This window comes from Ictalurus furcatus, chromosome 14 (assembly GCF_023375685.1).
Source record: "Ictalurus furcatus strain D&B chromosome 14, Billie_1.0, whole genome shotgun sequence".
In the NCBI taxonomy this organism is placed as follows: domain Eukaryota; kingdom Metazoa; phylum Chordata; class Actinopteri; order Siluriformes; family Ictaluridae; genus Ictalurus; species Ictalurus furcatus.
The window spans coordinates 6,031,391-6,056,157 of NC_071268.1; the positions used below are offsets into that span (position 1 = coordinate 6,031,391).

At 42.2% G+C, this 24,767-nt stretch overlaps 1 protein-coding gene across 1 annotated transcript; it reads left to right on the forward strand.

Moving 5' to 3' along the window:
- Positions 1–1,223: 1,223 nt before the first annotated feature.
- Positions 1,224–22,188, forward strand: nuak1b (NUAK family, SNF1-like kinase, 1b). The gene is made up of 7 exons (XM_053641533.1): positions 1,224–2,511; positions 8,823–8,943; positions 12,188–12,339; positions 14,725–14,790; positions 15,591–15,710; positions 17,558–17,690; positions 17,831–22,188. The coding sequence occupies exons 1-7, from the start codon at positions 2,260–2,262 to the stop codon at positions 18,877–18,879; spliced, it is 1,893 nt and encodes a 630-aa protein (XP_053497508.1). The 5' UTR covers positions 1,224–2,259; the 3' UTR covers positions 18,880–22,188.
- Positions 22,189–24,767: the final 2,579 nt, after the last annotated feature.

Here is a 24,767-nt window from a genome sequence, read left to right on the forward strand (position 1 = left end):
ATGAAGACATCATTTGCCAAGGTTGGAGTGAAGGATCTCGAATGTCCTGCACAGAGCCCTGACCTCAACCCCACTGAACCCCTTTGGGGTGAACTGGAACTCTGACTCCACCCCAGACCTCCCCACTAATGCTCTTGTAACTGGATGAACACAAATCCCCACAGCCATGCTCCCAAATCTAGTGGAAAACCTTCCCAGAAGAGTGGAGGTCATTATAACAGGAATCTAATGCCTGTGGTTTTAAAATGGGATGTTCAACAAGCACATGTCATGGTCATGGTCAGGAGTCCACATACTTTTGGCCATATAGTGTATTTTGCATACTACTCTTAAAAAATGTTCCTGATAACACCTTAACAATCATTTTGCTTTGTTTTTCTGGAGAAATCCTGAAAGATTGTAGGGAGAATTCGGAGGGTCTAGTATAGTGTATAGTGGAGGGTCTAGTATAGGAGCCTAGTATAGTGTAGGTGCTCCATTTAGATCCTAGATGCTAGAAAGATTCTACTAAATAAATAAATAAAATAAAATAAAATAAAATAAGGGTGGAACGGTGGCTTAGTGGTTAGCACGCTTGCCTCGCACCTCCAGGGTTTGGGGGTTTGCGATCCCGCCTTCTGTCCAGTGTGCATAGAGTTTGCATGCTCTCCCTGTGCTTCAGGGGTTTCCTCCAGGTACTCTGGTTTCCTCCCCCAGTTCAAAGACATGCACTGTAGGCTGACTGGCATCTATAAATTGTCCGGAGTATGTGTGAGTGTGATTGTGCCTTGCGATGGGTTGGCACCATGTCCATGGGGGTGTCCCCCGCCTTGGGCCCCGAATTCCCTGGAATAAGACATCTCCCGCATGTAGGTTAAGGTTTGGAAAATGGATGGATGGATGGGTGGATGGATGGATAAATTAATAAACCTTAGTCAAACAATGCTACCTTATCGACGATCACAGGATCCATGCATTGTGGGTAAACAAAGAACCTTGTTAAGGTTGAAGATTTGTGATTGAAGAACAACACTGAGGTGGTTCTCAGTGTGGTTCTAAGCGTTAATTATGCAAAGCGTTCTTGCAGCCTGTTGTTGCGTTATTACGGACGTTATTAGGCCGCAGTTTCTTGTGTTCGTCGCGTGAGAGAGGGAAGAGCGTCCAAAACCCTACAGAGGGCTGGAGTGGACCACAAAAGGCACGAGCGATGACTCCGCCTCTCGGGCTCTTTCCTTTTTTCTTCCTTTCTTATTCCTGCCTGTAATTCGGGAGGAGAGCAGACAGAGATACAGGGCGACGGAGGAGAGCTACATCATGGCCATGTTGAAGAGGGCGCAGCTGTACGAAAGCGCCAGCAGCCGCGCGCGTCTCACCTCGACGTGGTCACTGAGCGCCGCACGCGCCGCAGCCGGAAGCCAGACGAGCGACGCCGAGGCGCGCGAGCCGCCGACAGAATGAGGCTCCTCCGCACGCGGACCGCCGAGCTCGGCGCTGCTCTCACGGCAAGCAGTCACGCTTTAGGTGTTGGGTTTTTTTTTTATCTATCCTTTTTTTTTTTTTTTTTGGTGAATTCCAGCAATATCAGTTGTAGGCAATGCGGTAAACAAAGAAATACCGGTTGGAGGCCATGGTCAGATACCGAGAACGGAAAGTGACGCGTTTGTAGGCTGAGAATAGGTGAAATAACATTACTTAGGCGAATTGCGTCGCTTTAAAAAAAAAAAAAAAAAATTATTATTTTTTATGTAGCTAGTGAATTAAATGCCTAGCAGCAAGTGTACTATAAATAGGACAGTCGCCTATCTGTAGCTACCTATAGGGACAATTAGCGTCCACAATTCTTAATTCATAGACTTATTAGTGTTCATATTAAAATGCCTGATATCATGCACGTGAGATGGCAGTTTACACGCATAACCTCCCCATCATCCTCTTTTTTTAGCTCCTTTTGTCGGTGCTCGACCCTTTTTTAGGCTAAGGAATAGATATTAGATAGGTAGGTAGAATACACAACATGAGGGATCACTAGAGATCCTTGTAATCACTGACAACTCATCATTATTTTAGATGTCAACATATAGCATAACATAACATATCATATCATAACATAACATTAATATAGGCTACAAGCAGACGAGACGAGAGCGTCGTCGTTTATCGTTTATTTATTTATTTATTTATTGATATATCTTGGCTATAAATTGGGCGTATTATCCTATGATTGATACTTCGAGGTATTAGAAGTAGTAGAGTAAACATTAATCAAAGCAGGAAGTGTTGATGTCCTGCGCGGACATGGATGTTAGCCGGCCAGAGGGTGAGGCGCTGCTCCAGGACTCACCGGGGAAACCGGGAGCCGATGAGCCGCTCGCTGCTTCACCTCAGTCGGGCGCGGAGAGCCAGCGTAGCTCGGGGGTGAAGAAACACCACCACAAACACAACCTGAAACACCGCTACGAGCTGCTGGAGACGCTGGGCAGAGGCACGTACGGCAAAGTGAAGAAGGCCATCGAGAGACATTCAGGGAGGGTGGTGAGTGTTTCTTTATTATTATTATTATTATTATTATTATTATTATTATTATTATTATTATATTATTTCAAGTTTAAGTGATTTACCTGTTCTGACCTGAGCCAGGTGAGTGATTTACACCAGAACCATCAGTCTGGGCCAATCCCAATCCCAGCAACCTGAGCACTATATATAAATAGTAACCTACAGCACCTTACTTATATGCTCCAATACTAGCCTATTTTATTATAAGCTTCAGTTATAAGTTATTAAGTATAGCCATCCCATCTCATCTCATCTCATCTCATCTTAGTGAAAGTTGGCCGGGAAAGAAAAAGAAAAGAAAAGAAAAAAAAACCCCAGCACAGCAATTAATTTAACGAGAACAGCTGGTAAAATGAAGCACTGCGTCCCCCCCCCTTAAATGCTGTCAGCGCGCATGCGCAGTGTGTAACCGGGGCTGCGGGCACGCGCTCGGCCAGCTGTTTCTCAATCCTAACGGCGCGTGATGTGCGTTGCTTAAAATGTGTCTCTGTTCTAGTCTTTGAGGTAGCATTTGAAAAGGTTGTTTACAACCTGGTTCAGATGACAAGGACAAACTTAAATAAGGTAGTCAGGACATGCTTGAATAATAATAACAATAATAATCTAATAATGCATGCAGAATAAATACCTTCAGTGTTCTTCAGAGTTGTAAGTGTACATTCGATGATACGATGACTCTGATCATTAAAGCAGTGACTTTTATGGTGGGAAGGTCAAGCTCACAGTCATAGTGAATCAAGCCATGTATGATAGAGATCTACTGAGATAAAGACAGTAATAAAACTGAGAAAGATAACAGCTTGTTGCTAGGTGGCGTGTCAAAATTACAGGGCAAACAGTAAACAAAGCCATGCAGCTCTTTCTTAATCCAACACTTTTATTTCATTAACAAAAGTCTAGTCTTTTGCTCTGGGTGGGTAAATGTGTTTGAAAGCATCCTGTTTCCTGGCAGCACAGATCACTGATATGGCATGTTATGATGCTAGAGCAATCGCATCTCCCCTGGGAGCCCTTTACTCTGTTATGAATGTGTAGCTTGTGTACTCGGTTTCTTTATTGACTCGCACAGAACGAGGTCTGCTTTTACCTCATCCACCAAGCCAAACACACACAGCATAGCGTACACCCAGGTATGCTGGTCCCAGTGCCAGGACCAAGCTTGTGTCTGGTGAATGACTGTTGGGTCATAAAGCTAAATATAAACCAGAGCTTTGGAGAGAGGTATATACAAACACGTCATTCTCCTCACATTCTCTGTCCTGTTAGCAAGAGTTGTTGTGTTACAGATTGAGAAACAAAGGGTATGACACCTCGAAATACAATCCTACCTAACAATCTAACACATTTCTTCCACTTTCACTTTTAGCCAAACGTGGTGTCAGATATGCTTTTTTTTTTTTTATCTACATAACATCATGTTCTCATTCTACTGTCTAAGGATACACCACCAAAAACAGACGTTTATTGTTCCTGTGTGTGAGTATGTGTCAGTCTGACCAGACCAGGAGTTATTTGTTTAACAGATACAGTCTTACGTTCCTGTGTTATCTCTCCAAGGAACTGACGTTTCCTTCAAGAGCCACAATCTGTTATCAGCGGGAGCTCAGGGTTTAAGAGTTCCACATCTATGCCATGAGGGTTATCACTTCTAGGACTCCATAGCTTCCACTCTTCTCTACTGTTGTGTTTTTAACCATGAGAATATGTCTATGTAATATATATATATATATATATATATATATATATATATATATATATATATATATATATCTCTTCATAACTTTCATTTGATCAAGATGTGGAATCAGGAGGGGTTTTTCTATTCAAACCGCTGAGAGATGTTAGTAGGCATGTTGACAACATTTATTGTTGGCTATAAATTTTCTACTCTGTTGCTCTGTGTCCCTTTAATATTGAGTGGTAATTGACTGACAGGATCTCTGTACTTCTGTGTAAATGTACATTATCACTGTGCTGTTTATTGGTACACAGGTGAGATTTGAGTAGGATTTACATGGTCTGTGTGTGTGTGTGTGTGTGTGTGCCCTTTAAAAGACTGGGAAAAGGTTATGGTGACAGCATGACTGAAGACAGATAGTGGCAAGTGAAAGGCCATCTTACACAGGAAATGAAAATGCCATGGAAAATGAATATCTTATGGAGAGCTTAAGCAGGAAAAGACCTTGGAATTCCATTAATACTGATTTAGGAACAGTATCTTCTCTCAAATCTGTATTGTAACCATTCAAAGACTATGAGATCTTATAGCAAAGCTTATTAAGTTCTAAAAACAGCTCACAGGATTATCCACTAGGTGCGATTAGACAGTTAACCAGTAGGGGTGTGACAGTACACAAATTCAAATTCGATATGAATTCAATTATGAGACAGCAAAAATAAGCATCACCTCAATATGCTTATTAGGTTTCCACTCAGGAGAAACTTCCAGCTCCTGCTGATGAATGTATGAGCTAGTATGCTTGCATGCTAGCGTATCGTCTCTTGAAAAACGTAGCGAGCTGAAGTGAAACGCAGGCTTTTAAAATCGAGATGAACACGGTGGTCATACTTTTCAGAGGATTTTTCGCAGATAATGAAGTTACACTATTTCACACAGGTCCCAGAAGTAGCAGCAGGACTGGTGTCTGTCTGGTGTCCATTCCTGGTCTCAAAGCTTCGATGTTTTATTTGGATTTCTTAGTGGATTGACCACAGACATAACAGAATCGAAATGATTTTTTTTATTGTAATTTTTGGCACGGGGGTATGGGCATGTCTAGGAACCTCGCCCTTATGTTTGTAGGTAATATGACATTAACATTAACCGCTGTACTAAGAGCTGGCATTGCTTTAACTTGGTTCTTGAATTGGAGAGGATTTCCAAATGGATTAAATACAAATGTTTAAATGTCAGCTAGTCAGAGGCATTAAAGTAGAGGCAGGCCTTTATATCAGTTAGTTACTAAACAGGAGGTAGAGTTATTTTCAGTGGATCGGATCCAGATGTTTTTGACGTAAGACTGTTAGGGTAAGGACTAGAGCTCTTTTAGAGTACAAAAAGGTTCATATTTTGAAGGGGTTCTGCAGTCCGAACGCTGTCCACACTGGGCCCCTCTGGAGTCTTTACATTCCTGCACTATTATTGTGGGGCTGGCAGAAGGTACATACCTGAGCTCTAGATGAACTTTATGAGATAATGGAAAACAGTTTGCTGTGGCTTACCAATAAAAACCCAAGGATTTCAACTAAGCGTGCAGTGAATTGGCCGCATTTATGTATTTATTTATACCACTTTATTCCACGTAATCAAGTTTTGAGCCATTCCGGTTGGGTTTCCTTATAGGGCTGTGCTGCATAATTTACCTTCAGCTCTGAATAGCATGTGGTTTTTGTTTCGCAGTAAAAAGCAGGGCTTCGGTGCACTGGGCTCCTCCTCTGGCAAAGAGTACAGTTGTCCGACTTCTTATCCTATCATTAGACTCGAAGAAATGATTCATTAGGCAGACCTTTAGTGAAGATGGATGGGCAAGACTTATACTATGTTATTAAGTTCATGTCGCACCGTAGTAATGTCATGGTGTCATGTTTGTTTCAACTTACTAGGTCGAACGCCGAGTGATCTGGTAAGTTTGCTGGGACGTACGAGGAGATATCGTTCATAAACAGGGATCTGGACTTTAACTGCTCAGTTTTTTCCCCCCAAAGATTTTTGGATTAAATCATTGTTTTAGTCCATTCAATCACTTCCAATTGTCCAGTTGTGTTTGTGTATTAGGCAACGTAACATCCGTTTCTTGAAGTAAGAGACAAGTCAGTTGCAAAGCAGTTTATTGGGTACACAACTCATATCGGGTGTTCGTTCTCCTTAATAAACACTTTAATTCCACTTCACAGTGTTGTCAACTCTATAAATGTCATGAAGCACATGGGTGTGAGTGTGTTTGCCAGCAAATCCTTTGGCAGCATTTCCTTTTCCGTTGCATATCACTCCTGTCAGCACAGTATCTCCCTTCTGCATTGTTCTAAAATTAAATTCTGAGTAGTGACTACAAGTAGAGCAGAGACATTTACTTTAAAGGAGATGGTAGAACAGTGAATACAGTTATACAAAGACACCCGCCTTTCCATGTAAGCCATAGATGCCAGGACGACTAGAACACAGCCAGGCCCGCAAGTGAACGGCAAGACTTTGCAACGACTGGTCGGAATAGCGATGGACAGAAATGACAAACCAGTGATATAGCACCTGGAAATGAAAATTATCACTGAGGCACAGCAGTATATGAGCTGCATTCCTCACCCTGTCCTCCCCAACATACAATCAGTAATGTCACGTGTTTCTGTAACATATGAACCTTCTCTAAGGAATCCTCACATCGTATATGATGAAGAATTATGGCACAATGATTAGACGAGGGCCAAAGCATATAAGATCATTACACAGTGGTGCAGAAATGGAGCCTTACTCCCTTCCAGGGTCAACAGGCTATTCACATACTATAACCATTACATTGCGCTATCTATATTCATTTGAAGGATTACACTCTAACACACGAAAATCTCTCGTTCACCACGTGGAAACATGCAAATGTTAGGGAGCCTGTGTGCTCCCTTTTCTTTGAAACATGTGGATCTGTTCTCTGCAGTGCAACCCGAGCCATCTATTAGAGGGGAAAGCTGTCTCGGGTCCCAAGTCTCAGTGAGAAAGCATTGCCCAATCCTCACCGCCCACACGAGCAGAGTAAAGACACAGCGAGGGCCTCCATTACTGCACCGCGGCCTGCGCTCTTTTCCAACCTGCAAGCCTTCATTTTCTCCAAGAGGCTTGAAAATGACACACTGAATGAAATGGCAGGGTTTGAAGTACAGGGCCTCATTTTTAGGTCGGTGGTTGTTGGATCAGGCCCCTTCCTTGCGCTCTGAAGTTCAGTTAAGGTCAGAGAGGGTGGTCTGATTTTCTTGCTCTGTTTGTTTGTTAAAGTTTTCACATGTAGTCATGTAGTGTAGTTAGACTGCTGCCATTTATTTAACATTATACCATGCCCAAGGGAAATACTTCTTTCTGATTAGCTGACATTTCTTCATATTGGGAGAACTCTAAAGTAGCTCCAGTTACCCTCAAATAAAACGAATCCTGCTCTAACTGACAACAAAAATAAATGCGAGAACAATAAATGACACATTTGAATTAACAAAGAAATGATGCATTTTTGTAAGAAAACAATCAATTTGTTGAAGAAAACAGCACTCCACTTTGTTGTCTGGTGCTCCTCGTCTCGAACTCCTCTGTTCATTTCTGATCATTACCATGCCTCGATGTCGTAATGTCAAAAAAATGACGCATGGAAAGTGGCTTCTGTCGTATAACGTGTACTCCTGAGTGGCATAACAGAAAAGCGTTCACCCGAATCCTGACGATGCCCGGGCCATTCGTGGCTGGGAATCACGGAAGCAGAATTTGCCATGCTCTTTAGGTGAGAGGGATGGCATACTCTCTCTAGTAGCCAATGGGTGCCTGTGAGCTCATGTACAGTATGAGGGCAGATAGCACCCTTTCCTCCCAGTGATGCAGCATCCCTGCATCCCAAATGGCATACTATCAGTACTTAATAGCATCCAAGATTAGAATTAGTATGTCAAATCGTAGCATGTTGAAATGACTGTCCCAGAGGTACCAGGACGGTCTACTCTTTCCGGTTGATTTTTGAAGCGTGCATCCGTGGACACTTTTCCAGCTCATACTGCCCACGACTCCTTGCGCGAGGGAGGAGGAGTTTTGTGACAGGTTTGCTTTTTCGCCGAATTCAAGAATGCATTTTAGAGAGGTGTAAATGACACGTGGTAAAATAAATCAAGGGAATGATGAATCGAACTATATCGTATCAATTATATAAGGAATAACGAATGAAGAAAAGCTGAAATGCAACGAGGAGTTTGTTTGCGGTGACTATGTTCTCTTCCGTTACACGACGGACGTGCTATCCTAGTACAGTACTTGCATACTCTTTCACTACACACTCAAAAGTACGTACTACTTCTTCACAAAAAGAGGACACACTTTTAGTACGTAGTATAAGTCGGCGAATTGGAACACAGGGCATGTGTCAGCCATATCCTCCAAGTTTGGTAGGGGAGTTTTTGAGAGTTAGTTAGTAGGTGGGAATTAATAAGGGGAGAAAATGCAGCGGAAGAAAATCTGTTTTGGTTTTGTAAACTTTAACGCTTGATGACTGCATTATATGAATTATGCGATGACTAAAAGGCGTTAATCCATTTTATTGTTACAGGTTGCTATTAAGTCCATTAAGAAGGAAAAAATCAAGGATGAGCAGGACATGGTGCACATCCGTCGGGAGATTGAGATCATGTCGTCCCTACGCCACCCCCACATCATTTCCATATATGAAGGTTTGTCTTCTCATCAAATCCATACACCAATCCATTGCTTGACTATGCATTTTTCAAACTTTATTGTTCAAATGGCATTTTTTTTCTTTCGTTCAGTTCAGTGTTCAAATGACTTTGATCTATCTGCCCTTTCGTGTGTGTGTGCTGTGTTGCCTGTGCGATGATGGAAAGTTTCACAGTGAAGATGTTACTCTTAGATCTTCACTGTTAGATCTGTTATCAATCATCTGTTTGTCTGTTTGTGCTTTTGGAAACGCAAGATGTGTTGTGTGTGTGTGTGTGTAAGCAAATATCTGATTATGTGTGCACTGGAGTGGGGTGTCTGTGGGCATCTTTCCATGCATATAAGGGGTCTCCTCCAGTCCGCTTGATCTTGAGGCCAGACATCTGCTGGTGGTTTCTGTGTTAGCAGCTGGGAAGCAGACTCTCTGGGAACGAGAGGGATCTCGGATCTCTTGGCGTCTCCGTCTCTCCGTCATGCACTGACGCATCTCTGTGAATTAAACATTGTTTCAATAAATAACTAATAACCTCCTTAGTACTAATAATAAATGACCTGTCCCGGGTTGCACAGTACGCTTTCTTTTTTAGCGTATTAATATATACATTCTGAAGCCAGATGGGTCTTTGGGTGGGTCTCATTTAACAACAAACATCTGAGTGACTGAGTGAATAATAGCCCTCAGGTTATTCTACATGTGTGGAGCATGATTCATGGTCTGAATTCCATGTACCTGATTTCTAGGGGAATATTGCTTCCATGTCTCTCTGCGATATATATATATATATATATATATATATATATATATATATATATATATATATTTTTTTTTTTTGCAGTGTTACTCCTATGTTTCTGTGCCACGTTGGGCTTGGCACACACTGCGCTAGCTAACCGTCGCAATTCTTTTTTCACACAGTCTACAAATAATAAACACAGAAACTGTGTTTATTAAGTGGTGAGTGTCTGATGAGAAGTGATATTCGCCTCAGCTTAGTGTTATAACTCAGCCCGTGTTGTGGTTGGCTCGTCTCAGAGTGTCTGAGATGATGATTAGGAGAAAACACCCATCCAAATGAGCCCCTGGAGTCAGGCAGCTAATGTCTATGTGTACGCTGTTCTGTCTGCCATTACCACTTCAACAGTTTTTAATATCGGCTGCACGGTTTCTGGTGTATCTCGTTAAATTGTGTTTACTGTTGTGGGTTGGCTTCCTACCAAAATAGCACCGAAATGTATAGGCAGAGAAATATATTTTCGGCAACACCCTTGTCAACCATTAATTGCACGTGTGAGGCAAGCTGATCCAGATGTGAACGTAAAAAACAAACCCAAAACAACCCAGATAATCTCATTTACAATGTCTCACCAGCTAAATGTCACACTTCTTCTTGCTCCCATTCCAGTCTCTACAGTAGGGTTTCTCTGTTTTTAAATCGTAAAAAGAAAAGCAAACGCAGCACAATGTCAAACCCAGAAGCTGATGCTACTTGGTTTCACAGCACTGTCAATATACACACATGTGTGGTGCTAATTATAATGGCCTTGCTGCCCAGGCCTGGATAGTGTGTGTAATTGAATGATGGAGTCCGAAAGGAGTGAGCGGCTCACGAACAATACACAGTAATTGCGGCGTTGTAAGCAGAGCTACTAAACAAAGACGCAGAGTGATGGGCGAGTGGAGCCCAACGATATGTCACTGCCCAAGGTTATGTAATCTGCCTAATTATTCCCTGTGGGATGAGAGAGAAATGGGAAAAGGGGTCAGAGGTCACAGCTAATGAACACAACCATGAACTGAAAGAGCCAAAAGGTCATGGGCCTTGAATGTCCCAAGGCACAAAGACTCTGTCCCAGTGGAGCTCTAGAAGATGATTTAAGCACAGGTCAGAATCAGGGAAGAACAGAAGAGCATTTAAAGGGATTTCAGAGATTGAATCATGGTTTCTGGTCCCTGTAGGACTGAGGTGTTGGGAATAAGGTGGACGTTTCATTGCAGGTTTCATTATCCCTGCACTTCAGTGGTGTAATTATAGCAACACACCCACACCCATAACATAAAACATGCTTATGTCAGGCAGAGATAGCATCAAGCCCCTGAACTCATACGTATGTGGAGGATTTCTATGTCTTAGGCAAATAAAAATCCCATTCTAAGAATTATAGTAAGCATTACTCCTAGAAAATTTTCAGTACTATGTAACTTATTGATATTCTGATCAAATTCTTTGCTAATGTGAATCTCCACATTTTACGGTGTTTAAATAAATGTGTCCCCCATTCTTTTAAATATCTAAGTGCCATACGCTCCTGAGACTCTTGCCATTCAAGTATCATCAGCCACAACTCCATGATGATGAAATGGGTCAAAAAGGACTCCTGAGCTATTTTAAAACATCTCTGTTTTGACTTTGAATAATGGCTCTGTGTCAATGTGCAAACGGTCGTCAGAACCTATCAGCTGCCTGCTACTTTCCACAACAGTGTGATAAGTGCATGATTTATAGCAATGGAACAGTGGCACGGTGTTGGCTCCTGCCCTCTCAGCATTCTCTTCCTCTTCTCTTTTGTTTTCCTGTTACACAATTCCCAGAAGGCCTGGTGCTCCACCTTCCTGCCTTGCAGTTGAAGGCCACAGAAAAGTGAGGCAGAGCGAGCTGATGCATCCCAGCACATGGCCTGCCTGGCCTCATGTCAGGGTGGGGTGTGCTTTAAAAAGAGAATTGGGAATTTGAAGCTTTGACAGAAACAACCGCTTTCTCCTCCAGAAAGTGTGGTGCAGTGTTTCGTTCTAATTTGCTGTGTTAGTTGTCGTTACACCACAGCTGAGCCCCATGCTCATTAGCGGTTTAAGTCATGACCCTATGAACTCTGCAGTCTGCCCAGTCAAAAATATTTACTTTATCGTTTCTTTTTCTTCTTTCCCCCACTATATTTAAAAATGTCCGAGAGGGGCGTGTTATTTTCCCTTCGTGATTCAGCGTCCGTGAAACTTAACAGGAAATTTTGTATTTTTGACCACAGGATATTCTTTGAAGATTGTTGTCTCTGAGACTGTGTCTTTCTTCATGTGAACGTTGGCCAAATATTATGCACCATATCCTTATTACATGACATGCTGTGCATTTGAGGAAATACACAGTAGATAATAGATATCCTTTTATTTATGCTGCAGGCACATAATTCTGTGTGGATTTGTTTTTACTGAGTTACCTTACAGTCTGCTTTGAATTATGGTTGCAGTATTTGAGAATAAGGACAAGATTGTGATCGTGATGGAGTATGCCAGTAAGGGGGAGTTGTATGACTACATCAGCGAGCGTCGGCGACTTACGGAAAGAGAGACACGCCACTTCTTCAGGCAGATCGTGTCTGCGGTGCACTACTGCCATAAGGTATTGTATATGCCTCCTTCTTTCCCCTACTTTTTCCTGATCTCTCTGTCAGGCCTTTGTTCAGGGCAACACATTCAATTCAATTCAATTTCAATTCAGTTTTATTTGTATTGCGCTTTTAACAATGGACATTGTCACAAAGCAGCTTTGCAGAAATATATCAATTTAGGATATTATTTGGATCAGTTTTTATCAATTTGTAAATTTATCCCTAATGAGCGAGCCAGAGGTGACAGTGGCAAGGAAAAACTCCCTGAGACGACATGAGGAAGAAACCTTGAGAAGAACCAGACTCATATAGTGCGATTATAAATAATTCCCTCCTATAACTGTGTACTACATGATCAAAAAGTGCAACTGTGAAAACAGGACATTCATTCTAGTTTTCACGAAGTCTGTTTTGTTGACGTTACCAGCTTCATGCACGCATCAACGCACGGACAGTTATTTAACAAAGCCCAGCGCGTAAATACATCAGCTGTGTACATGTTGTCTTTCGCCTCTACTTGTTCAGGAGTTCTCCGGAAGACAGAATGATTGCTAACAGCTTTGCATCCTTAGCCATGAATTCAGGTTCGTTTAAAGGGGTCATATGATGCTATTTTAAAAGTTCATTATTTTGTTTATTGGGTGTAATAGAATAGTTTAACATGCTTTATTGTTCAAAAAACATATTATTTTTCACACACTGCAGTACCTCTATTCCCAGTCTGTCTGAAACGCTCCGACTGAGTTCCGGTTTCTCCAAAGCCCCTCCTTCCGAAAAGCCCAGAGTGCTCCGATTGGCCAGCTGACCCATTGTGTTGTGATTGGCCGAAAACCTATAGCATGTGTCGGAAATGTAACCTACCGCTTACCATAATCGCGAGCTTCGGTTTCGAAGGCTTCTAAAGCAGTTATAAGCACAGTTAATAATGTCGTAGGTTTTACCGTATCAGTCCGAGCCCGAGTCAGATTCTGAAAACGCGGATGATCGAGCAGATCACTCGGAACCAACTTTACGAGCACGACTTGAGCAGAACGTTTCACAGCGGTAAGTTTTCATTTTGTAACTCTCTTATCTTTCAGCTACGATGTTATAACGGTTTAATTCGTCTCCTTCACTGTAACATCTTTACGTCCTGAAGTTAGAACACAAAATACAGTTTAAAAAAATGTAATTAATTAAAAATGTAAAACATTACGGCGGCATTATGCCGATATTTCAGACTGTGACGTAGACGTTTGCGGAAGTAAGATCTGGACTTGGATCGAGGCGTTTTTAGGCAGGTCTGGAGCAGTGTTCTCTGTTAGATAGAATAAATCCCTTTGTAGGAGACTATGAGCTTTGTAACGTTGCAGATCTTATACATGCAGAAAACAGGTACGTTACACGCTGAAGGGAAAGGAAAGCGTTAAAAAGCATCATATGACCCCTTTAAAGGAATAAGCTAGTACATTATGTCCATTTTTGAATGGCTTGCCTAAAGGAAGAGATCATCGAGTGGGCCACACATATTGCACATTCTGCCTGGAAGCAGGCTCAGAAATCGTTCACCTTTTGTTTTTCTGTCCAGTCTTTCAGTGCTTCCCTCCATGGCCTGGATCCCCTGCTGTGTTCCATTTAGAGACAGCTCCCAAAAGACACATCACTGTGGGCTGGCCTGTTGACTGTAAGCTGACTTGCAGTACAGGATTTCATTTCCCCCTTCTGTGGAAACCCGTAGATGACCCGTGGTGACCAGGGTGCGAATGAGTCATCATCACTCCAGGCAGAGGGACATGTGTAGTGTCATGTAGGCTTGGCACAGACGACATAGGAGGTGGCATTCTTTACATGTTGCCCCATCTGCTCCATTCAAATGCTTGCTGAACATGTGTTCCCTTTTCAAGCCAGTCAAGCCAGCTATGGCTGCATTACCAACGAACTCTACTGCGACTGAACTCGTGTCCCTAATCTTGAACGGCTGTGCTTCAGGCAGTGCTTCCCACATGTTAGTTACAGCTTTAAAGGAAACACTAATGACACAGTCGGGTTTGATTCAGAGCTGGTGTGAGAACATAACTCGGTGTAGTCCATAATTACAGGCGTGTGTTTATGGCGCAGATGTTAGTCGGTCCATCTCAATATGTTGCCTATGACCTCAGTAGATATAATGGTGCGGTGTTGTCTGAGGAGGTTGTCATATTTATTTAGGTACATTCTTTAGTTGTTAGAGCATCAACTAATCGTTCACTATGATTGTATGCACGACTATGAACGTAATTGGTGCAATCTCAGCTGTTAACATCTGTTGCTGCTGCAGTGCACTTATATGTAGATGGCATAGGATCGTTTGGGGAAATGCACCAGAAAAAAAAGAACAGAATAAAAAGTGACATAGATAATGCTTTTTTCTTTTACAGAATGGTGTAGTGCACAGGGATTTGAAACTGGAAAATGTGCTACTGGATGAGAACTGTAATATAAAGGTAAGAGACATTGACTACGTTTACATGGACAGCAGTGATCTAATTATTGACCTTATTCTGAGTAAGACAATATCGTGTCATTACGTCCCCACGTCATGCCGTCCGACGTTCCCTCCAGAATTTCACGTATCGTCATACAATTCTTCTTCGTTATGGTACCGTATACAGTTATTGGGTATTTAATTTTTAATTTTACGAAAGCTTCAAGTGCTTGAAGCCTTGGGCTGCGTCCTAAACCACGTACTTACCTACTCTATAGTAGCTCAGATACATGTATTTCGCCTACTATATAGAAGGTAAGTACGCGGTTTGGGACGCAGTCGTGCTCTCTTGTTTGCCGTCAAACGGTTAAGCACTGCCGTGTGTGTACGTGTCCTGTCACAAAATGCGGTGAAAACTCCCACACGATGTTAATAGTGTGATTAAGGTGTGTACATGTCTGTAACGCACGTCGATAACGCGACTAAAACAGGAATACTCCACATGTATTAATTCGATTTGTGTTTACTTCGAGTATGACTTTAGTCGGATTAAGGTCATGAATAATCGCTGTTTACATGCTAGTTTCTTAATCAGAGTATCGTCTTAATTGGGTTAATACCGGATTATTGTTATCCATGTAAACGTACTGATTGATCGATGCTGAGTTCCAGGACTTTCTAATACTACAGAATTTGCTATTAAGTAAAATACGAAACCAGCCATTAAACACTATCTGCTGACAGGCATGTATTACTGTTTTGTATCTAGTGCTATAGCACTACCAGTAATATATTTATCCTGATTTTGTATCTGAACAGATTGCAGATTTTGGCTTGTCCAACCTGTACCATAAGGACAAGCTCTTACAGACGTTTTGTGGTAGCCCGCTGTACGCATCACCAGAGATCGTCAATGGAAGGCCTTATCGTGGCCCTGAGGTAGAACATCTACTTTTACAAAAACCGCACTACTCAACCTATAATGATGGCTGTAATAGTTCATTTCTTTGCACTGTGTAAAACAAACCCACTACATTTCTGGATCATTAGTAATGGAGGAATCCCAAGGTTTAAATCTCATGTTAGTTGTAAATCGCTGGAAAGAGCATCAGTAACATCTTTCCTGCATTATTCCAACCCAAACCATGGGCAATGGTGGCCCAGAAGTTAAGGTTCTGTGCTAGTGAAGATTGTGAATTTAAATCCCAGGACTGCCAGAGAAACTTTCTTTGCCCATGTGTAAGATGGTTGGGTCACCAACCCTCTTCCTTGATATCTACCTTCCTGCAGGTTTCATCTCCAACCAAAATCTAACACACCTGTTTTAGTTGATCAAGAACTTCTTAAGGGAATCATAAGATGGTGAGGTGGGCATGATTATGGTTGGAGCTAAAGTCTTCAGGAAGGTAGATCTCCAGGAACAGGGTTGGTGACCACTGCTATATCACTTAGCCTATTTGAAGGTCACTTTAAAAGTAGGAGCCATTAATTACTTTAAATGTAACATGGGTTTGACCCTGGTTCTAGGATCATCCATTGACTTTTAATAGTGGTGGAAAATGTACAGCACACACTCATAACCTTTGTGGTTGTTTTTGCATTAGCATGGGATGCAATCTCAGAGAGCCGATCTAGGATCCTTGTTATACTTCTAGATGAAAACACTGGTCTGAAAAGAGCACAACTTGGAAATGCTTAGTGAGCAAGTCTTTGAAGTTTTTATGATTGCTATTGCTTGGATACGTCCTCGCAAAAGCATTCAAATGAGTTCCACAGCGGAGGGGGAAAATGGTATTTCCAAGTATATTTTTTCTCTCTCTCTCCATCTCTCGTTATTTCCTCCTGACTCTTTTATTTTTATTTATTTTTTTTTTGGTAGGTGCTTTCTACCTCATTTACAAAGTATTCGTTAGGCGTTTCCAAAATGTAGCAGTTAAATGATCTTTAGCAAGTGCAGCTCATATTTTTAGACCCAAAAGCAGAGGCTTTCAATTTGCTATAATTTGCAGCAATCTTCTTACGGTTTTGATTGTAATCAAAATTACAGTACCCTTATGGGAAAAGCCACAAATTACAGGCAGTAAGGGGAATAAATAGCAATGGCTCACACAATGGCTGTGTCACTCTGTTATGATCAGAATCTCTGCGGACTCCGCCAGGAAGGCCTTGAGCAAAACACTTTGTGAGGAAGTCCAATCAGTCAAGACTTGCTATCTGATTTCCTGTGGCCTGACACCCGTGCAGTGCGCGTCAAGCTGTTTAGAGGTGGTTTGTAACAGTAACAGTGCCAGTGCCTATCAGGCTTCTCAAGGGCATTCAATATCAGACCTGCTTCCTTAAGTCCCCTAAGTTTTCAGACACCCTTTCCTGCTCCCAGCACTATAGCTATAGCCCTTATGTAAGTAGTTTTGTGTGTCCTGTGTAGTTTTGGACGTCCAAAAAGCAAGAGAATATGGGTGATAGCTTTAGTGCCCCCTATTTGAGAAACGCGCAAATTTACCACACACTGACGCAGTCTGATTATCTGGAGTGTTATGTATAATCTATGACCATGACCAAAGCAGTAAAGCCTGAACACAGCGTTTTGATGGATGTGATACTAAGCAGAGTCCTTTTAATTGCCATGGCAACAGGTTAATTTTCCTAATCATGTGTGCATGGCTAGTGCTTATGGGACTTGTTATCTCAAGAGTGCCTCGCCTTAAGCAGTGTGGAATGTGGCTTTCTTCAGCCTCTTGGGACTTATTCTTCTGAGTTGGCAGATATCAGTGTTATCTCCCTTGCAGGTGGATAGCTGGGCGCTTGGAGTGCTGCTCTATACTCTGGTTTATGGTACGATGCCATTTGATGGGGGAGACCACAAGAACCTCATCCGCCAAATCAGCAATGGTGAATACAAAGAACCGACCCAGTCGTCAGGTACAGGCGATCCTTTAAGAGATCTTTTGACTCTGTTAAAACCTAGAGAGATTATTTGAGATTCCAGGATTATTCCCGGATTTAACACAATATTGTTGTAGATGCTTTAGATTTTCTGACCTGTTTATACGCTTCCCCAGATGCTCGTGGTCTGATCCGCTGGATGCTGATGGTGAATCCTGAGCGGCGCGCTACAGTGGAGGACATTGCCAATCACTGGTGGGTCAACTGGGGTTGGAAGAACAGTGTGTGTGACTGCGAGAGCCAACGTGACACAGGGTCCCCCATGTTGGCTCGCCTAATCGACTGGCAGAGCCGCACTGAGCCGCGAGTGCCCAAAGGAGCCCGGTCTGAACCACTTCCACTCATCCGTCAACGGCCTAAGAAGAGCAAGAAGGAGAATGATGGAGGGATGCCCCACTGTGACGAGGACGACAGCCTGGGCTTGAAGCGACCAAAGGGAATACTTAAAACTCGGCCTTCTGAAGAGCAGCGCTCACCCAGCCTGGAGGACATTGAGCTGATGCCTGCCATTGAAGGCGCAGAAAAAGAGGAGGGGTCTCCAGCTGACCAAGAGGAAGAGGAGCCTACGTTCACAGGAGGACTTCTGGCCAAGATGGCCCCTGTTCTCCCAAAGAAGGGCATCCTGAAAAACAAGCAACAACGGGAATCAGGGTACTACTCTTCACCAGAGCGCAGCGAGTCCTTTGACCTGCTGAGCAGCAGCAGTATCACACCCCTTGGTGCCAGCTCACCACCCAAACGCACAGTGGGGAGGAAGGGCATTCTGAAGCGCAATGGAAAGTACTCCACCTACAGTGCCACACCTTCTGTGGCTGCCCTTGGAGAGACTCCATCTGGTGATTCAGGTTTATGGCGTAGCCAGAGCCGGCCATCCAGCATTGTGGGGGAAGACAGCAGCGTCCTGACCAACAGCTCCTTCAGTGGGGCGGAGTGGCCCCAAATCGGCCCAAGGCCCAACATCCGAGGCTGTGCGTCAGCTGAGAATATACTCCAGCTGGCCAACTTTAAAGGGTTACAGGCAGCTCCAGCCCTGCATGGAGGGAAGTTTGGTCGAGGGGCTCACGGCTCACCTGGGGACAACAGCAGCTTCTCCCTGCTGGGAGACCTGGATGATGTAACACAGGTATACCAGCAAGCCCTGGACATCAGCAGCAACCTGGTGTAGAGAGAGAGAAATGGGGAGAGGGTGCTCTAGAGAGAAGGCTGAGAGAATGTATGTGGAGGTGTTTGTTTTGTGTATCTCTGACGACCAGTTGCAGTGCTGGGATAATCTGATCGAAAGGCTTGCGTGGATTGAATCGAGGGAGTTATACACTGCCAAACACACACCATGTAAGACTTGAGATTTGTGAAGTAAGAAAATTGATTGTTAGCCCTCTAGTGCCCTTGACCCTCATGAGTTCAAATGTTTACATGTTAAGCAAAAAGTGAGTTAAAATCACACATAGACACCCTACAGCGGGAGGCTCGAATCAAAATAATCAAAATAAAGAGCCGAGCTATGTTTACAAAAGCACCTTAACTCACACAGAGCACATGTTGTGATCTTTACTTCCTATGAAAAAGAAAAAGAAAACCAGGGTCTTGCTCAAAATGAACTGTCAGTGTCATTTATTTATTAATATTTTGCGTAGATTTAACGATACAGAACTGGTGTGGTCTGACTGTACTGGAAGAACTTCATCTCTCCTTAAACTCAAATGGAACTGACATATATAATGGCTATGTTGTTTAATTAGTTATTAGAAAGAACAATCACCTGCCTACATAAGGCAAGAGGTCTCATATACATGACAGACTCTTACAGGTCTTATATCCAGTCACATATTTATGAGAATATGTAAGAAGTGCCTTTTTAATTGATATGAAATTATGTATGTCATTTCCTTAAGGTGGAGAGAGATGCCAGGTGGAGCCATCACCAGATGTGCTTGTTAACATGATGAATGTTGAGCGACCCAGGACCTTAGAGCACAAAGCCTTTTCATATTAACCGGCTATCGCAATACCTCACTATTAGCTTAAGCAATCAGGCACGTTTGGTCGTTTTGAAGATTATTTTCAGATGTTACTTAATCACGGTGGAGGCAGGCGGCTTTTAAAGCTCCTTACCCAATGCGACCTCTCTGAAGCCATCACGCAGTGACCTTATTTCTGTTCAGTCTGCTGCATTTATCTTGGTTTTTGTCCTCAAAGACATCCTTTAAAAAAACTCATGTGCCTGAAGGAGTCTAAGAAGAGAACTAGTGTATTGAGTTCCTCTCTGGGTTCGCGAATACAAATTCTCATTTCATGCTGAAATGGGTGGTTTGGACATTTCCATTGTTTTTTTTTCCCCCTTGGAAACCTGAAGTCACTGTGTGTTTATATCTAGTGCAGTTATGCTTCATTGACTAATACAGAGCTACTGTTCGCCAATAATCTTTGTGTCATTCAGCATGATGAGGTAAATATATTTATTTCAAAACAATGATCCTGCTTTTGGATCCAATTCCAAAAAAAAAAAAAACTCCTTGCCATGGCATGTTTGTACTGGAACTTGTCCTAGCTGTCAGGATAAAGAGATTTAATACACATTTAAACGAGTAGAGCTGTTGCTCAGTGATCAGTGCGAGCGTGTACATTCGTTTAGCCTTAATGTAGTTCTGTCTAGTTTGCTATAGATGGTAGGTGAGTGTGGATGTTGGGTGAGAGAGATAGAGTAATGTGTTCATAGTGGTAGGTACATGAAAAACGTTGAGCCTTTTCCAGTAAGTAGGTTTTATGATTGATTTACTGGAAATGGAAGTGGAAGGATGACTGCAAGTGTTGAAGTAGCATGACGAGATAAGTAGAAATGAAGAAAGTGAGTGGATAGGGATTATGTTTTACTCATGGTGGGATGAGATCTAAACGATCGAAAGGAAAGAATCTTTTAAACACGCCTGTGTTATCGTACATGGATGTTAGTGTTCAACTGAGCGTTTCTTGTTTGTTCAGCCCCAATAAACGTCCAGCATCGTTGAGTTGCAACAGTACAGCTGAATATGATGAATTCCCAAACCATTGCAGGAAGTGCACATATCAGATTTATTTCCTGAACAACAAACTGACCAAACATCTGTAGGACATATGAAGGCATTTTGTGCAGCAGAGGTCCTGGGTACTGAGAGAAATGAGACACCCTTTGTGTATCGTATTGTATTGCATTTTAATATTGCATCGTATTGTCAACTGGATTCACAGTGAAGGAATTATACTATGTTAGTATTTTGTTTAATTATATTTCAGTTTTTGATTCTCCAAAATATTGAACCTTTATTATTTTTATTTTATTTTATTTTAATGGCAGAAACTTGGATGCGGCTAGGTTTGACTGATTCGACTCGGGCTAACCTAAGCCCATCTCCTCTGGGTTCATGTTAAACCGATTACATTAATCCATACATTAAATAAAAATCGCTTCAGTGAAATACAGCGTTAGATGAGCATTCACACTTTGACGCCTACGCAGTGGTTTAGTGGACAGGTCTAACTTTTGACTAGGCCCTTTCAGCAGCACTTCAATTCACAGTAGTTTTCCCAAATTTTCCAGAATGCTCCTATCTGAAACATCTGAAGTGGTCTCATGCTGCACTGAGATGTAGGCTTATTTGCGCTTTTCACTGCTGAAATTCCTGGACATGACTCTAGACACTATAAATCACCCCAAAGTGCCACAGTGCCATTCTAGTATGTACGTACACAATTCACCACAAAGTTCCGCCACAAAGTTATACCAAAAAAAAAAAAGGAAGGAAAGATATCAAGCTATGCATTAGTCGATGAGCCGCAAACATGCTTTCTGCCAAACTGGAATTAACTGGTGCATATCTGTTAGTTAGCAGAAAGTCTACTTATAGGAAAACTTGACTGGATATTGTTATTGACAACAAGAAGATGGTATTATTATGTTATTTAAGTATTATTTTTGTTACAATTCATTACTGTTGTTGGCTAAAGCCACAATAATCATTTTTCATTTTATTGATTTGAATACCTGGACTGCCAAGGTGTTTTTTTTTTTTTTTTTTTTTTTTTTTTTTTTTAAGTTTCAGTGCCTTTGCTATCTTTTATGATCATTTTTTTAATTATTATTTTTTTTTAATAAGAGTAATTATAGCAATTGTGTTTTTATACTCTATTTATTTTGGTAGTGAATCCATTTTTTGCTTGATGTAACGCCACTCCATGCCTTGTGTAAGATTGTGTGGGTGTTTATATATGAAGAGACGCGATGACCTGGAAGGACGGGGAGGAAAAGGAGGACGAGAGGGAGTGAGAGGGTGTGGAATGCAGTTATTTCATGCTGGGGTTATTTCTTGTTTGTTTAAAGAGCTGATGAGGCCTGTATTTATCTGTGAAAGCTGAAGGAGTTAAGTGGTCATCATCTGTATGGCAAAACCAAGCCACTGTAAAAAATCAACTCAGTTAATAAACGGATCATTTCAAAGTAGCTTGTGTTATGTGTCAAGTCTTTCTTACACATCTTCTCATCTTCATTTGTGTATCAACATTTATTATAACTTCAAATGAAGCAGATCTCAAAGAACTATATGGAGGAGATATGAAAGACTCAATGGATCATATACGTCTGCTTTGAAGAAATATAAAACATAAGCATATATGTATATAAAGGGAAAACTGTGCTTGCCAATGTCTGAGAGGAGAAAATACGTAAAAGATACAAACAATGAAAAATCTTTAAAAAAAAAAAAATTTGTGTGTGAGGAAAATGCTATAAACTCAAAGCTTTTCTACAAGAACACATTTCTTTCCATGGAGCAAGAACGCCACAGAAAATAGGTCTTTAAGTGCCATATAGAAGAGAAGGGAAAAGGATCAGGCCACTAGTGGAAGGAGGAGTCGGTAGAAGAGGGAGATGGCGGCCTTGGCTGACTTTAATTCAATCCACGTTTCCAGCAGCGGGAGGAGGAGAACTGGGCGGCCGGCTCAGTCTGCGAGTCTCTGGAGGCCGGTGCGGAGGAGCAGGAGAACACTTCTGGCTCGTGCAGCGCGAGTGTAGAGACACTGTGCCAGAGAGTCCAGCAGGCCTGGCTGAGGTCTCGTGTTAGCAAAGCTGCTCCCTAAACAGCATAATGACCTTCTAACTCTGGACTGAGAGGCTGCATTTAGTCTGGCTGATGTAAGGTCAAATTTATTGTGCCTATAAACCTGTCTCGTGCAGCTCTGTGTTAATGAAACTGATCTGGAACTGAACAGGCCCTTGTGAATATGAAGCATAACATTAAATTGCAGGGAAATCGAACCCTTCAGGACCACATTTCCCAGCTGTTAACTATGTACGAGCAGAGTCAGATTGCTCATGACTAAAGCACTTTCTGATTCAGTCTGGCAGTTTCTACACCCTTGTGGCCGAATGATAAGGAGTTTCAGTTCACTCAGGCGTTGCCTTCTTTTGGATGTGAGTCAGGGATCACACGGGGGAATTAATATGTGCTAACAAGAGGGAGAAGGAGAAGAATTGCCACTTACTCTAACAAACCAAAATTCGAGTCAGTTCACAAAAAGCAGCTTTTTTTTATATATATATGTAATTAAAAGGAGACATGGCTTAAAGGCTTAAATTCTTTGATCCTGATCTTCACATTTGACAAAGAATTGACCTGAACTTGAACCATTTTCTTCCTTTCACAAACCTCGCTTCCTGCTGAGCGCTCCGGCGAAACGCAGCAGCTGAACCTATAACTCTTTAGTAGTATGCTGCTGTGGTAAAACACCACATTAAGCACGAAGTGTTCACAATTGGGCCACAGATCTCTCACTCGCCACCTCGTCCTCTGCCTCCACCTCCTCTTCATTAATTTTTTTTTTTCAGAAAGATATTAAAGTCTGCTCTCAGTACATCACTGGACGCTTCCTTTAGCTCGAAGCAAGACATGAAAAGAAGCCTCATTATTTCAGGAGATCACACATAAAGGCCAGCGGGCCAAGTTTATGAAAAGTGGAGAAAGACCTCAGGAGCCTATGAGGAGTGAACAAGCTGTCATGGTTCAACATTCCCACAACTCCACCCTAAACCAGATATGACAAGAGAAGGCAAAATAAGGAAATAGGCACAAATGTGATGGTGCTGAGGCAGTAGTGGATTTAGAGAGAGGGGCTTTGTGGAGACTCAGCTGAAAGTGTGTATTAGTTGCTGTAAGAGACAGCATGAGGTGGGATATTTGTACAGACGAAAGCGAAAGTTGATCAGGCTGCCTTGGGCAGTAAAAATAAATATTGGGACGAGCATACAGTGCTGCGTGTGTGTGTGTGTGTGTGTGTGTGCGAACGTCTGCAAAAGATTGATGCATGTGTTCGTGTGAGCCAAACCACTCAAAACAACAAAAAAAAAAAGGTCACACATCCAAAATCCAACTGAGCTTCATGTTTTATGCTGGGCTGCGATAACATTGTGTATGGCGAGGGAATCAAATCTCGTCTCCTCTTTGGTTTTGGCCTTCGTGCTTGCTTCCTTTTTTTCTCTCTCTTTTCTTCTTTCTTGATTTTGTACTGCTTTCTCTCCCTTTCTCCTCGTCTCTATTTTTAGCCATCCGCCCTGCTATTCTGGAATTTGTTGCTGACTGGCTGCTGTTGGACGTCTGGGCAGCAATCCTGTCAGGAATGTCTGGCTTCCTCTCAAAACCACTATAGAGGCCCGTGAGGGAGTGAGGCAGCGAGAGAGAGAGAGAGAGAGAGAGACAGAGAGACAGAGAGACTTAGCCTGGGGAGGGAGAAGAGGAGAAGAGAAAGTGCAGATACTGTATGTCTGCTTTTCAGTTGTTCACAGCAGTATGTGTATTTAGTTGCTTTGATTATATTAGTAAATGTGTATTGACTATACATGAGTATGTGTAAGTGCGTGCGTGTGGTTGAGGAATCCTTTCTCTTGTGCGTGTGGTCTATTTTAAAGAAAATAATCAGGGGTAATCTCATTCTTTTCCTGGATCAACTGAACAGCTTCAAAGAAAAGCTTTGAGTGAAAGTCAAACACAGCCAGACCTCCTGCTGTCCATGACACTACATACCGTA